This window comes from Pleurodeles waltl, chromosome 3_1, assembly GCF_031143425.1.
Source record: "Pleurodeles waltl isolate 20211129_DDA chromosome 3_1, aPleWal1.hap1.20221129, whole genome shotgun sequence".
Lineage (NCBI taxonomy): Eukaryota > Metazoa > Chordata > Amphibia > Caudata > Salamandridae > Pleurodeles > Pleurodeles waltl.
Window position 1 is genome coordinate 36,194,096 of NC_090440.1, and position 16,487 is coordinate 36,210,582.

Below are 16,487 nucleotides of genomic sequence, written 5' to 3' on the forward strand. Positions count from 1 at the left end.
TGTGGTGACGCATGATGTGACAGAGATGGTATTTGTAGATGACTATGATTGCTTTAGTGATAAGCATATTTGGTACTGGTTACAGAGTTGATTTGTGACCTCTGTGAAAGGATTGTGGTCGATATGGTCCTGGTTGTGTCTGTGGAAAGTGCAGACACAACCAGATTAGGTTGATGACAGCAGTGATGGGTATTGTGGCTTAGATAGCGCTGGTTGTGTCTGTGGTAAGCAGAGGGGCTGCTGGTTATGGAGTAGACTGGTGTTTCTTCTGATGGTTGTTGCTTTGGAGATAACCCCAGTTGTGTCAGTGGCAAGCACCCCAGATGCTTGTTAGGGTGTAGATTGATGACAGAGATTAGTGAGAGCTGTAATAGGATTTGTAATAAAGATGATGCTGATTGTTCTATTTGTAACCACTGGTGAGATTGGCTACTGATGTGGATTTGTGAAGAAAAGGATGCTACTTGCGTCAGTGAATAGCGGGCATAAGTGGTGCTGGTCGCGGTTTAGCACGGTGGCACCTGGGGTGCGATTGTACTATATATGATGCTGATTGTGTCAGTGGTAAGCACAGATGGTTCTGGTTACCCTGTAGCTTGATGAAAACTGTGAAAATGATGCTGATTGTCAGTGGACAGTCCTATAGGTGTTGGTTGAGGTTTAGAAAGCTGTACAACATCATGGGTATTGTATTGGGGATGAAGCACCCTTATCATTATTTAACTGTCTATTCTTTGCAGGGTCATGCCAAGGCAAATATACTTCCACAAATGGAACTGTGACATCACCAAACTACCCGAACATGTACCCTCCATCTACAGCCTGTAGCTGGACAATCGTGGCGCCACTAGGATACAAGGTGACTATGGGTGACAGTCATGGGGATAGTGAAGGAGGCTGGCATGGTTTCTAATGGGTACCTAAGGTACTTACACCTCACACCAGGTCCAGTTATTCCTTATTAGTGAAATGTGGTCAGTGTCCAGAAGCCAGGCTGTCTAGGAGTAGTGTGGATGAGCAGCCAATGCCTAACTAGGGGACATGCAAATCTCATGCAATACCACTGTAGTCACACAGTACACACACACATGAAAGAAAATACTCATGGTTACAAAAATAAAGGTACTTTATTTTGATGACACAAATGCCAAAAATCCCTCAGAGACTATACTCCCTTAGGAAGTAAGTAACACACAGTATATATACTAGTAACCAAAAACAGGTAAGTAAACAGAGAGGAAACAGTGCAAATAGTGAAAATCACAATAGTTAGAAATAGACCGGGGTAACACAAACCATATACTAATAAAGTAGAATGCAAAAGTCGGTTTCCCACTGAGGTAAGTGTAGAGGGGCGCTGGGAGTATTAGAAAACACCAAAGGTAAGTAATAGAACCCACCCCAGAGCCCAGGAAAGCAGTAACTTTCCCAGAACACACAAGAACATGGGAAAGAAGATTATGCAAGAACCAGGAGACACTGCAAGACACCAACAATGGATTCCTGGACCTGAAGACCTGTCGAAGAAGGGGACCAAGTCCAAGAAGCACTGAAGGGTCCAGGGAGAACAGGAGCCCCTTCTAACCCGGATGAAGGTGCAAAAGAGGAACCACCAGTGAGGAACAACTGGCAGAATTGCACTCAAGAAGACAGGTGAGGTTTCTGGTTGGTGCAGAAGATGTCCCACCCCAGATGGATGAATGCAGTCTGGTTTGCGTCACTGGATTCCGCAAACAAGCCTTGGCACACACAAAGCACGCGGTTAGCGGAAATTGGCGCTGCCCAGGACCAGGAGGGACCTGGTGGCCTCTACCCAGGAGGGGGAGACAAAGAGGGCTCTCAGCAACTCAGAGAGCCCTCAGAAGACTAGGCAACACGCTGAGAGAGAGTCCCACAGCAAGGGGACAAAGAAGTGCAAAGGAAGGCCCACGCAGCACTACGCAAAGGCATCCCACGCCGCCGTAAGACCACTCAGGAAGCTGTGCGTTGCATCAGCGAGTGCTGGGGGCCGGAGCTGTGCTGTGCATGAAGAACTTTGTGGAAGGTCGCACACAGGCCTTGGCAACTGCAAATCACGCGGTGCATGGGGGTACTGTCTTGCATGGGGAGATAAGCTCTTAACTCCACCAAAGTTAGGACTTCAGGAACGTCGAGACCACTTCAGTCCACACCCGTGATGCTTGACCCACGTACTTCGTCAGGAGAGGGGACTCAACCCATAGGAGAGGCTGCAGAGGGGTGCCTTCTGAAGCAGAGAAGTGACTCCTTCACTTCAAGGGAGATTCCTTTGTTCTTCTGGTGGAGGCTGAAGACAGGCAGGCCTCAGAGGATGAACGACCTGGAAACAGTTGCAGTTGCTGGCAGGAGCTGAAGATACATTGTTGCAGAAGTCATCTTTGCTTCTTTGTTGCATTTTGTAGAGTTTCTGGAGGGTCCAGATGCAGTTTTGTCAGTAGAAGGTGAAGTAAAGGATGCAGAGTATTCCTGTTGGTGTCCTGCAATCTGAATCTGAGGAAACACCCAGAGGAGAGACCCTAAATAGCCCTGAAAGGGGGATTAGTCAGCTACACAGGTAAGCACCTATCAGGGGAGGGCTCTGAGGTCACCTGCTGGCACTGGCCTCTGAGATGCTCCCAGAGTGTCATGCCAACTTGGAAGCCAAGATGGCAAAACCCAGGGAAACTCTGGAGGAGCTCTGAGCAGGGACTGGTGTAGACTGGATTGCCCAAGGAGGGCACCATCTGTGCCCTTCAAAGCATTTCCAGAGGATCAGGGAGTCTACCGCTCCCATGTAACACCCCTCTCCCAGAGGAAATATTTTGTTCTGCCTTCCTGGGCTCAAGCTGCTTGAGCAACAGGAGGGCAGAAACCTGTCCGTGAGGTGGCAGCAGCTGGGCTGCCTGGAGAACCTCAGAAGGGTGGTATGGCAATACTGGGGGTCCACTGTGGAGCCCCCATAGTGCATGGAATTATACCACCAATGTAAGAATCAGCATTGGGGTATAATTCCAAGATGTTAGGCACCTTACATGGCCATATTTGGAGTTGCCATTGTGAAGCCGGACATAGGTATTGACCCATGTCCGTTGCATGCGTAAAATGGCGTCCGTGCACTCACGAAGTCCGGGAAAATGGTCCTGGATGAAGTGGGGTAACCTCTGCTAGTGCAGGGATGCCCTCACACACAGGTGCTCTGCACCCAGCCTTCAGGGTTGGAAGGCCTGGTATATGGGTGACTTATGTGGCAGCAAAAGGGTGCATGCACCATTTCACACAGGCTGCAATGGCAGTCCTGTAGAAGCATTTGCATGGGCGCCCTATGGGTGGCAAAGGTAATGCAGCCCATAGGGATCCCCTGGAGCCCCAATGCCCTGGGTAGCTAGGTAACATATACCATGGACTTATAAGGGGTGACCAGTATTCCAACTTGGAATGAAATACTGGATTACCAGTACGCAGTGACAGAATTTAAAGGAGAGATAGCATAAGCACTGGGGTCCTGGTTAGCAGGATCCCAGTGACATAGGCAAACACTCTGACATCAGGCAGAAATTGGGGGTAACATGCCAAAAAGAGGGTACTTTCCTACAGTTAGGAGTACTCTAAAAACCCACATTAATCCTGAATGTCATTATCCAGCTTCACTGGGGCTTTCTGCCTCTCACTGAAGTCTTCTCATGCACAATTGCTGCTCCAGTGAGGGTAAATCCCATGCTCCTAGCCACATTCAATCCTCTTTCTACATACATGAAGTGCGCAAAGACTTCTAATTTGAAAAACACCTATTATGGTTATCACATATGCATTTAAAAAATTTGTCAGTCTTGAAAGTGCTTGAAGTCTGCATAGATTTTAACAAAGTAAACAACACATGTAAATCTAAGCAGTAGGCAATGCCCAAGCTCTAGAACAAACACACACATATATCCTTCTTCACCCCTTACCTCTATTAGTCAGAGCTATCTCCTGTCTTGCTAGAAATGAACCGGCAAAGTGTACATTTCTACATCAGTTTTATAAACCCTCTCAGTTGTCCTATTAGTATAAGAGCCACTACCTTGCGGGCACCACACAGACATCTTTGGGAGACTCTCAACCCCCTGTACTATCTTACCGGGATTTTACCTGTACATTGCACGTTGCACAGATCTATGCAACTTGTGTTCATTGACAGATTTTAGTATGCTCTGACTACTGGGATATTATTGCATGGTTCAGCACAGTGTTAAGGTACTTTGTGACGCGACTTTTCCTCAAGGACTCCAGCTGCTAAAATCTGGTCACTCTCTGTCAACATCCTAGTAGTGGGATATTGCTGTAGAATAGAGAAGCACAGTGTGTGAACTCTTAATATCTTAGTAGTGAAAATGCTTAGCATAATGATATCAGAATATGAATATCAGAATAGATGTACATTATGGGTTCTACATCTGTGACATCAGTGTGTAGTGCAGACCAGAAGAGAGGTACATTGTGAGAGCACTGGTAATGCTTCATTTTAAAGCTAACAGTACAAGGGTCTGGCCATTATTAAGGCATACTGTATTACCTCCCCAAACTGAATGAATACTTCTGGCATGCGATTTGTGCTCTGCTACTGTCACCGTACTACTGGTTAAAGAAATCAGGGACTGTAGAATTAGAGGTTATTCTTTTCCATACCTTGTGCTCACACCGTGTTAGTGTGTTATTCTCTTGTCACAAAGAGTAGTGCCTAAATACATGTATTTGGAATAAGGGTTTAATTCATCAAGTTCGGTTGAGGGCACATTTTATCTGGGCAGCGTTCAAGTAGTAAGTGATTAGATCCTTGTGACTATCATGAGAGGGACTTGGCTGGAGCCAAGCATAGCGGTGGGTGGATTTGGGAGCTGGTTCAACGGCAACTTTGTAAAATGAAATAAAAAGTATATAGAGAGTTCTGTTGTACCCTCACACTAAATCAGCCTGCTAATATCTGAAGCCAAAGTTGGAAGTTGACACTAGGATAGAAGCAGAAAACCCACTGAGATTCTTCAAAGGCCTGTGAGTGCAGTCTTTGAATTGCCGAAATGGGAGAATGGGAGAGTCAACATTACCCTTTGAAGAGAGGGAGGCGAGGAGGCAGACTTGCAGCAGATAGCAGTACTGCTAATCAGGGGCGGCTCCTCCGTTAGGGCGGAGGAACATTCCCCCCCCGCCACCACCACCAGCAGCAACAGGAGCTGCAACCTTTAGAAACAAAATGATAATAAACACTGTTTATTGTTTTGTTTCTAAAGGGGCGGGCCATGGGAATGAGAAACATGGAAGGGAGTGCACAGAGCACTCCCCTCAGTGCGCATGTATGTTTGGCTGGTCATCTCGGGTCAGCCAAACATACATGCGCACAAGGGCTTTCTCCAACCTGGCACTGTGGTGCCGAGTCGGTGAGAGCCTGCACAGGCTCCCAGTCTGCGCTGGAGCACACAGCCGCGGCGCTCCAGCCAGTCATGACGCTGCTTTGAGCAGCCTCATGATTGGTGCAGGGCAGGCTGGGAGCCTGTGCCTGGAGTGTGACGGCGGCGACGGGGTAGCAGTGCAGTGACAAGGTAAGTAATTATTTTAATTTGTTTGGCCTCCCCACTTCCCCGCCATCATACTGAGTCGCCAGCCACGACTGCTGCTAATGACAGGAGCCAAAACATATCTAACCCCTGTTAGGTCAACATTCATGCACACATGTAACATTCTTTGCCATAGCACTTCCATATAAATCCTACCTGTCCTACCCGAGGACACGCTAACCCACCTTTGATGTGCAGGACTCAGAAGCAATGTCCATTGTCTTTACTGACTGAATTCATCTCTCTGGGTTTTGCACTAAGAGTCTGGCTGCCCAAATGCTTCTAGCTTTTACAAAGATGCCCATCTTAGGCAAGGGCATTAACACATACATCATTTCTTACTATGTTTACTACAAGCTTGTTGAGTAAAACAAAGGGTAACACACTAACTGTTGAGGTCATGTGGTAACCCGTAGACAAAGGTTGGAAGCTCAGCAACCTTCTGTTAAATCCAGTAAATGAGTTTGGTTGACATGGTTAGTAACCATATTACAAGTCTCTCGCATAGGTAATGCAGGGCTGGCAAGTGCAGGTCCAAGAGGGCCGGATCAGTACTAGCTGTACAAGATAAGCAATGACTTAACGAGTTCCACTTTGAAATATTGTATTCAAATGTATTGTATGCTCGTGGCATTAAATTCATTCTGGACCTGTCATTTTAGACATACACAGAATATTCATAGGATAACAAGTCAACTGATCTGTTGGTTCTGTAGTGCACAAATCATCATGCTAGCATGAAATGTGTAATGCGCTTCTCCAAACCATGTAACAGATCAACAAGGCAGTCAGGGTGGTCAAATAGATCAGAGGTTTCCTGCATCTTTAACATTTTGGGAGGCAGTGGATCTATCATCAACCCCTAAATACTCCGCAGTATGCCCAATACATGAAGGAATTGTGGTAACTTTAAACATATCCACACTTTTTCATTAGGTAACTGCTGCTTTTGCCTATCTCTTGATGTGCATCCCCATTCCTGGCTGTTTGCTCTCATGGTGCCACATATCCTGGGGTGTATCCTTGTTTTAGACAATCTCCTAAAAATACCAAGATTACCTAGGGCAGTGTCTGAGTCAGGGGTGTAGGAGTAGGCATGCCAGATCCATGCCAGCTTTCCAGGATAACCATGTAAGATAAAATTACACACAATGAGTCTCATCGTAATAGACAGTGGTTATCTTGAAAATCGAGTAAGGGTCTAGATTCCCAGGATTTACATTGAACGTCAGTGCTCAAATGAACTTTCAATTAATAATGTTTGACTCAAATTGGTTTTCTAGTTCATTTTGTTTGTGGGTGTGTGTATCACTTAAGGTTTGGTGGTAACATGAACAGTGAGAGGCCTCATCGTAAAGTCTTTAATATAGGTGCCTCTTGTGCCTGATCTGATCTGACTGATTATTTACTTGTCTCCTTTGCGCTCCTCAGGACTGTAGCAATGGTTTGGTTGATTGCTTCTTTGAAATGTGAGCTAACTCTGTGCTCTGTTTGCAGCCTTCCTTTGTAGTGTTAGTTCTGCAAGTTTACCTTTTTTTCATCCTTTTAAGCCCCAGCGACTTAGAGGACAAAATCCAATATATTTTGGATGACACACTAATTGCATGCATATTCCTCCAGGAAGACACAAGGAAGGGAGCCAGCAGACAGTGAGGGCTATAGGTGCAAGCACTCAAGTGGAAGTCAAAGAATTCACCTGAACTTCCAGTAGCATTAATTGAGAGTTAAACACTCCACTGACCCGACTCAAAACATGAAGAACAAAGTCTCAAGCCAGTGGCTGGAATAGGTTGGTCATAGGAAGTCGAAAGGGATGACCCAAAGCCCACTCTTTGTATACTGTAAGCAGTATGACTGTTTGACAAGTGTGCCGTGAAAACACGGACCTAAACATTCTTCCCTATTGGTTGTATTTATTATTTGAAGTTTTATTGTTTGTTCTTTTGTGTTTAAAGCTGAAGGCTTTTTAAACAACTAAAACTATGGAAATGGTTTTTGCTTTTCTTCTTTTCTTTTAACAAGAGGCAAAGGGAAATTTGCATTGGTTTCTATAGTATATAAAAAATTAGCAACCATGCACAATGTGACATTTAAGCATTGCATGACGTGGTGTAACATAATGTTGACTATCATAGCATACATTATTAACTTTGCACAATAAGAATTAGGGAAGCCTGGGTAGTTTCCAAGTTTTAGGTGGAAAGTAGCTCCTTTATATTAAGCACTCTTCAATACCATCAACACTTTAAATATGTCCACCTCATATGTCTGTTTTTCGACCATAGTTTTTAAGTATTAGATTAGCACAGTGCCATATATGACGAGGTACAAAAGTGACAAAGCCTTTTGTCATTTCTGCAGCAGAAACCTTAAGCATATGATTAGCTAGTGCTATTCATGCTGAACTGAAATATTGTTACAGTATCATCCAAGCCATCAGGGGAAGAATAAAAGCAGTTGCTGACACGTGTTTTACTCTTATTAAAGTTTATCAAAGAAACATAGCTTTGTCCTTGCACAAAGGTGCACCCATTTTAAGTCCAAACAATGCTGCTTTAGGCATAGAGTGCTCTATAAATTATGCTAAACGAAGCATCGAACCCTGGGTAGATTTCAAGATTAAATGGAGAGGAGTAACTATAAACTTGCTTGCTTTTTGTCGAATCATCAGACACGTTTTACGTCTCTTCCAGTTTAGGTGTGTGAGAGGAGGCCTCTTTTTGCATGGTTAGCCCCCACTTTTTGCCTGATGTTGAAGTGTCCTAGCAGTTGTAGTGCCCAGGACCCCTGCTGACCAGGTTACCAGGGCCAGAGCTCTTTCCTTAAATCTGTTGTGATGCCTGACACAATTGGATACACTTTTACATATCACTGTAAGACCCTAGGGTACCCCCAGTACCAAGCGCATGTGATAGTATGAGTAGGCCCTTGAGGGCAGCAGCACTGATTGTGCCACCCTTTAGGGTCCTGCACCCAACACTGCCAGTGCAGGCTGAGTGTACTGAGGCAAACCTAAAAAGGCAAACTCGACATGGCACACTCTCTGTGTGCCATGTCCACCCTACACTGCATATGATATGGGTAAGTCACCTCTCTGGTGGGCCTTATAGCCCTAAGGCAGGGTGCACCATACTATATCTGAGGGCATAAGTGCATGAGCAATATGTCCCCACGGTGTCCTTGCCAAACCTAGGACACAGTGAGTGCACAGAGTAGCCATTTTAAGTACATGTACTGGACACTGGTCAAACACAAGTTCCCCGGCTACATGATGGCCACTCTGCATCCTGGGTTGTTTGGTATCAAACAACTCAGGATGATAAATCCAAACTGATACCAGTATTGGCTTTCACCCCAAAAGTACACAGGGGCACCGTAGAGGTGCCACCTACAAAAGCTAACCTAACTGGCATAGTTGCTGACTGGTTCCATTCAGCCTGACACTTCCAGGCAGCCAATATACAAACCTGGGGGAGAGCCATGGATCTCTGGTTTGTAAAACAATGCCCTTCCTGAGTGGAGGAGCTAACACCCCCTCCCTCAGGAATGTGCACTCTCCTGGCGGTGAGCTTCAAAGGGCTACTGCCCTTGAAACTTGAGCTCCCAGGCCTGCTGCTAGCAGCAGATGGCTCCCCCCTTTGTCAACCCCCTCTTTTGGCAGGAGCATAGGCAGGAATCCACACAAAGAGTAGGAGGAGGGGTCTCATTGAGCACGCACCACCCCTTGGGGCTTGCAGGCGAAGTGGACCCCCCCATTCCATTTTCCACTATGTTGGATGGAAGGAAAATATCCAATGAGGTTTAGTGAAGTGACCCTTCCCACAGGAAGTGGTCACTTTAGTGGGTGTAGCCACCCAATGGTAAGTGTCCCATTGGACACTACCAGGTTCCCCCTAAAATGCCCACTAAATTCAGTAGTTAGTGGGCTCCCCCAGATCAAGAATTTAGATTTATCGGGAAGAAAGGAAAAAAGCACCAAAGAACCCAACAGGAAGAGAACAGAGGACCTGCTGCACCAGAAGAGGCTCAAAGACCCATGCTTGCTGCACCAGAGCCCCGACAATCGGTGCTGGGGAGGAGCTGACCACTGGACCGACCTCAAAAGACCCCCAGGACCTCCATGCTTCGCAAATTGCCTGAGATCTCCCTTTTGAGTGGGGGCACCACTCAAGAAACCAAAGGAACCTGGAAGGAACCTGCAAACTGGTGAGGGACACTTCACAGAGCGGGCAATATCTCTGCAAATGGAAGTCGCAGCTGGACCCGACGACACACCAACGACGGCCCGGATGAGACCTGCAAGTGAGCCAACTCTGGTGGCACAGCATCCTCCTATGGCCGAGTTGTGTCAATACCCCAGGCACTCATCAGTGCACATCAGACACCACCAAAAACAGCTCCCCCATAGCTGCAACTACACCAGGAGGGGCCCGCAGTCAATGGACTTCAGTGACACCTGGGACCTCCCATCAGAGCACCCACAACGTTCAGCAAAGCCCGCGGTAGAGGGCTTACCTCCAGCTTCAAAGGGTCCCTTTGCACACAGCATCCAAGACCTTCAAAACGACCTGCATCCGGCCGCCCTGAGCCATGCATCGCAGGATCTGCTGTGTGCCTTGGGTCCACAACCTCTTACGACCTCAACAGCCCAAGGGCACCCCAAGGCAACAACTTTAAATCTGCAAACCAGCTCCTTTTCCAAGTGGCCCCTCCATGCGGCCCTGTGCCTGTGCCAAGAGACTTTCCAACGCTGCTCCTACCGGAACTGGGAGCCACCAGAGGCTGCACAGCTGGCACAGTGTGCCCACCAACTACTTTGACCACCCTGCAAAGGAAGAGACTGCTAACTCAACTGTACGATATTTAATGCATTTTTAAAAGTGACTTCCTATTGAGGCCTATGGTGCGTAATTACGCACAGAAAGACTAACTTTATTAAAACTTTGAAAAGTCATAACTCAAAAAGTACTTAACGTATCTTAAAGATCTTGGTCTTGTAATTTATATAAAAGTCTGAAGTATTTTTATAAACTTTGGTCTTGAGTTATTCATTGAGTGTGTGTGGTGCATGATTGGATTTGTGAGTACAGAAAATGCTTAGCACATCTCCTGGATTAGCCTAATTGCTTGACTAGCTACCTTAAAAATTGGAGCATTAGATGGTATAATATTTATCCCTGGAAACCAACATGTGGCTGCCTGGACCGCCTGCATAGTGTGCCTGGTTTTGCAGACTACATAGAGGGCCAGCCTCCTACATAGTGAACTTCAGAAAGCGCTGAAGAAGGCTCAAAACCCACCTGTTTTGTATATGCACAGAAATGATTATACCTTCAACATATCAACAGGGAGAAATCTCAACATCCACATGTTGACTAAAATAATGCTGACATACATATACATACCTAATAAAAACATAATAAAATGTTGACCTGGCACCTTTCCGCAATAGGCTTGGAGTGGAGTAGGAACACCAAATTAACCATGCTGACATCTTGGTAGAGTGATACATACATGATGTCAGCAACAATTTTGATGCTGAGATTTGTGTAAGTTGACATTTTGGAGTCAAACTTATGATCTAGACCTGGACAAACTTGGCGCAGGATATTTGCCTCCCAGTTTCACATTACATGTCATTTGCTCCCTTTTACCACCTTAGTTTCCTTAATTAAAGTGTTTGGAAGTGTTCAATGTGCAGCTTTAGTAGCCCAAGAGTCTGCAGTATTTTAGACTGAACAGTATCTGTTGCTCCCCTTTTGGTAAAACCTCCTAATCTTTTGTTCCCATTGCAAACAGGTATCACTGACACTCGTGTCCATCGTATTTGCACCTCAAAAAAACTGCATGGACCACTCTCTCAAAATCTATGATGATTCAAAACCGTTGTCTGCTCAACTGGGTGTGTACTGCCAACAATCCCGTACAAACATCACCTCTTATGGAAACAAGTTGCGACTAGTTTTCAACAGCCATCACTTCACAGCTAACAGCGGTTTTGTACTAACCTATTCATTCAGTAAGTATATCCTTTGTGGCAAGTAACAATGTTGGTATTAAACACTAGACCAATATATGACAGTGACGAAATTTAAGATTCCTAGAGGAGGTAATTTACACTTGAGGCACGGGTTTAAAAGGCACAGGGAAACCACCCTGGTGGAAGAAGAGTTTAATGAATTACAATTTAAGCACAAAATGGTGGATTTAAACAAAATCAGCAAAGGAAACGGCTCAAGTCTTGTCCACACTTCTCTTACTGAACCGACATATTACGATGCCAGCGACAGATCTCCTAACCAGTGCAAAAGCCTCTACCAGTTTCATTATAACAACATTATGTCTACCACCAGCATTGGTGAACAGTGGGGCTTTTACCTTTGGATTTTATGTCCACTACAATTTTCCATTACACCACAATTTCAATAGCATCTTCAGTACAAGGCTACTGCATAAACCATGGAGTACTGGCACAGAACTACCTAAAGGTAACACTAACATGAAAACTCCCAACACACCAGGGACACCTGTGATATGGGCACTGGACATAACCTCAGTTCTGCTGTATTTTTCTAGTGCTATCATATCATTGCAGCAATGACACAATGCTGCATGGGAACGTGGATTTGACGCCACTCAGCTTATGTCATAGCATCTCTAACCATGTCACAATAGTTGACTTGGAGGAAAACCTAGGTTGATGGTGGGCTCTCTGAATAGGCACACCTCGCTCCACCACAGTGGCCGAGGCAAAAACACCTGATTGTCAGTAATAAGTAAGAATAACTATAAAGTGATGCTTTGGGTGGCTTGTACTCCAGAATTTAACTGGCAGCCCCAAAGAATGAGTGAAAGACCAAATTGCTAATTCAAACCATGTTCTTGTGTAAATCAATGTACATGTTACCCAAGGGCCTTATTTACGAGCCACCTAGCTTTTAAAAAAATACTTTTATTTCTCCTTATTTTTTGCTCTAAGTGTCCTGCACAAAAAACAATCTGGCCCGCAATGCAGCCATCCTTGCATCATGGCACAAAAGTGGCTGTGTTGGTGCCAGGCAGCTAATAGAGCGTCGATGCAGGGGGAAACAAACAGATGCGCCGTATTCTTTTAAAAACAGCACATCCCTGCGTTTTAGAAATTACGCAGCTTGGAGAAGCAAGATTGCTTGTGGCAACGCACTGCACCATTGCCTTGTAGATGAGGCTGTTAGTACTCAGCACTTAACTTACAGGAACGCAATAGAGGCTGCCATTAACTATGACCTATTCATGCTGAACACTAGAGAAAGGAGATACGAATCATAGCATAAACCAGTTAGGAGGGAATCAAGAGTATCAGAAAATGAGAAGATGTGGTAAACAAGATGGTTTGGGTACAACTATTCTTATGCACCATACAAACAAAAACAGCTATCAACTCAGATATCTTGTTTACCATACTGCAGTAACCTGCCCTCCCTCACGTGGGGTAAACGGAAATTTACACTGGCCTCCTCTTATGTTCATGCTGTAAGTGGTGCAAGTCTTGCATCCACAGGTTGTATGGAGAGTACACATCCGTCATGCATTGCACATCCACTATGTTGAAAGATCACAGCTGACATAGTGAGGGCTGCCTCAAAGCACCACCTTTGTCATAGCAATTGCACCAATGATTCTACCAACCTGGGTACTGGACATCTGTGCACAAAGTGGTGGTTGAATTTCCAAATTTGCATCACAAATGTCACTTACATGCTGGAAGTGTCTGCCCAGCAGGGCATGGACATTTGGAGGGCTTTCCTTCTGAGAACTCCATAGTTTGCATTACTTTCTTGCATGAAAGTGAACCAGCTGAAATGTGTCCTGCCAGTACAATGAAAACCTGTGATGGTCCATTGCCATTTTTTGCCAAATTTTACATCTGCTCAATGTTGTGTTATGTTAGTTCATCGTATTGGGTGCACGGTCACCAATGGTTTCTAGGCACTGTGGGGTACATACTAAACAAAATCAGGAGGTTTAAATTCAAGGCAGGGAGGTGCTTGTTTAAAAAGTCAGATCTTTAGAACTTTCCTCAAGGAAACATTGTTAGTTTGAGACCCTAAGGGTACAGGGAGACAGTTTCAAAGGGAAGGGGCTAGAAAAGAGAAGGTAAAGCTGCCCATTCATACCTTCCTTCATCTAGGCGCAGCCAACAGAAAAGTTAAGGAGCAAACCTCCTGAGCAGAGCAGTACTTATTATGTTATATGTTATGTTATAATGTTTATAAAGTTCTTGGTTAATCCAAAACAGAGTGACCCTGCGCTGAGAAGTCAGACTACCAGAACTACACAGGAAGAGACTATTACCAAGCTTTAAACACTGCATGTTTTGAGTTTTTTTAGGAAGGTCAGTTCTGACTTTTCCTGCCTCAGGTCAAGAAGGAGGGAGTTCCACAAGTTTGGAGCCAGAAGGCTGAAAGAGCGGCCACCCATCCGAGCTCTTTCCACCCTCTGCACAGCAGCTAGCCTGGCTTTGGAAGATCTGGGGCACCTATTAAGACTGTAGAACTTAATCAGAGTATAAAGGTAGCAGGAGCTTTTGGTGTTCAGGATTTTAAGGCAGAAACAAAGGGCTTTTTGCTTTCAATTGGGGGCCTTTACCTGAAACGCTTCAAACGTTAGACAGCAAACCTTGAATTTGAAACAATGTTCCAAGGGCAGCCAATGAAGGTCCCTAAGCAGGTGAGTAGTGTGTGAATAATACCTCAGTAGTCTATCAGTTAGCCTGGCTGCTTGGTTCTAAATGGATTGCATTCTGCGGATCATCATGTATGGAAGAGCAACGCATAAAGAAACTAATGGCAGAATGACCATTTTTAGTTAGTAGAAAGGACATCTGCCATTATATAAACTGCAAAACAACTCAACCTCAAGGATTTATGGAAAATTATTGATCAGATAGAATGAGGATTGATTCATAGTGATTTCTAGGGTCTTGTGGTTACTCTGATTCGACTGATTTGGGATTTCAAGATCTGCAGTATCTCCGTGCATTATTCCCCAAAATCCCATAACTGATAGTATTTCTGCCCTTCGAATGACAGATATTGCTAAGTCAGGGGCTGGAATACTGGGCAGAAAATCACTGGACTTATGATGGGGACATAGGAAATGCTGTTCTGGTCCATTAATGGCTGACTCCAGAGGTGAAGGATATAAGAGAGCTCTTGAAATGCTTACTGACTATGTGTAAAGCTACAACAACAGACAGAATTCAGTGTAGGTGTCCTTTAAGAAGTTGTGCTTGGGTAGTTCTGGTGACACTCTGATATAACTTGCAGACAGTGCTGGAGTGATGCTTGAAAAATGCTTCTGAACAGCTTATTGAGGATGAGTGAGCTAACCACTGCTTCTGTCCACAGTAGCCAATCTGGCAACCTACAGGCGAATTAGCAACATAGGGGGCATCATGGCTCCCACTACATCTGCAAGCGACAAACCAACAGCTGACCCATCACCCACCACAGCAGGACAGACAGACGTCAGCACTTCAGAACCTGCAACTGAATCTATTGCGTCAACTGTCTTCACTTACCAGAACCAAATGTTTGACTACAAGGACTATCCAGAATATTAGGAGGATGATATAGGTGAGTAGGCAGTTGGAAACACTGGTAATGTACCTTAAATGTTACCATGCAACAATGCTCCAGGGGCACCTGTAGCAACATTGGTTGGCATGCACCATTCTACACTGGACTCTTGCATTACTTGCCAAACAACACTCCCACAATGGCACAAAATCTAAGCTTCCACAGGCCTCCAATAAGGAGGACCACTCAGAACCTTGGGTGAGGGATGCTGTTGGTAGGAGCTTGCTTGGCTTGAAGCAGGGTGTTTCGCAGCATGGCTGAAGGGAAGTGTCAACACCAACAGAATAACAGGGTATTGTCACCTTCAACCTTCAGCATTCTGTGAAGGCAAAGTTCAACAGGCACTATCTACAGCAACCCTTCGACTCTGAAGGGGCGAGGCACACAGTAACCAGAAAGGTATTCAGAGGCAATACGGATGTCCAATTAACTGGCAATGGATCCCTATACCAGCAGGCTATGCCCTCACCTTCATCCCCTACAGAAATTCAACTCAGGTGGAGCATCCAGAGGCAGAGGCTCATAGACAGAGGGAGAATAGCCTGACTGAAAGCCTGAAGAGTTTAATGTTCTGTTTGCACTTAGCATTCTGTGGTCGTTTGTGTTGATTTTGTTCACCAAGTTTCCAATTGTATTGTAGATGCATTCTGTTCTTACAAATTATATTTGTCAACATTTTGAAGTTAAGTGCAGATTTAGAACAATTAGCAGGTTTTCATTGCAGCACAGTAAAGAGAACACGACAAAGAGAGAGACACTGCGAAAGAGAGAAACAGAGCAGAGTGAGGGACTATGAGAGACAGATAGAGAGGGAAGGAGAGAGAGGAGACAGAGCGAGAGAGAGAAAGATGGAGAGACAGAGAGATAAACAGAGAGGGAGCGAAGAAGAGATAGAGGAGAGATAGGATAAAGAAAGACTGAGCAAGAGAGAGAGGGAAAGAGAGAGAGTGAGAGAGATAGAGACAGAGACAGAGCAAGAGAGAGAGAGAGAGAAAAACAGAGACAGGCGGAGGGAGACAGCAAGAGAGTGTGCGAGAGGGACAGACTAAGAGGGAGAGACAAAGTTCACCGACCCCAGTAAAAATGTTCACAGACATCAGTGACAATTTTCACTGGGCCCCATAAACAGTGCTCACCAGCCCCCAGGAAGAATGTTCACCAACCCCAGGAACAATGTTCACTGGCCCCCAGGAACGTTCACGATCCCAGGATCCACGTTCACCAACCCCCAGGAACAGTGTTCACCGGCCCCCAGGAAGAATGTTCACCAACCCCAGTAACA

General features: G+C 45.3%; 1 protein-coding gene across 1 annotated transcript in view; it reads left to right on the plus strand.

Moving 5' to 3' along the window:
* The window catches only part of LOC138283740 (astacin-like metalloendopeptidase), a 67,900-nt gene that overhangs the window by 45,538 nt on the left and 5,875 nt on the right, over positions 1-16,487 (plus strand). The window contains exons 11-13 of the mRNA XM_069221786.1: positions 741-859; positions 11,385-11,604; positions 14,975-15,202. Coding sequence (XP_069077887.1) covers positions 741-859; positions 11,385-11,604; positions 14,975-15,189 — 554 coding nt within the window. The 3' untranslated portion in view covers positions 15,190-15,202. The remainder of the gene's footprint in view (positions 1-740; positions 860-11,384; positions 11,605-14,974; positions 15,203-16,487) is intronic.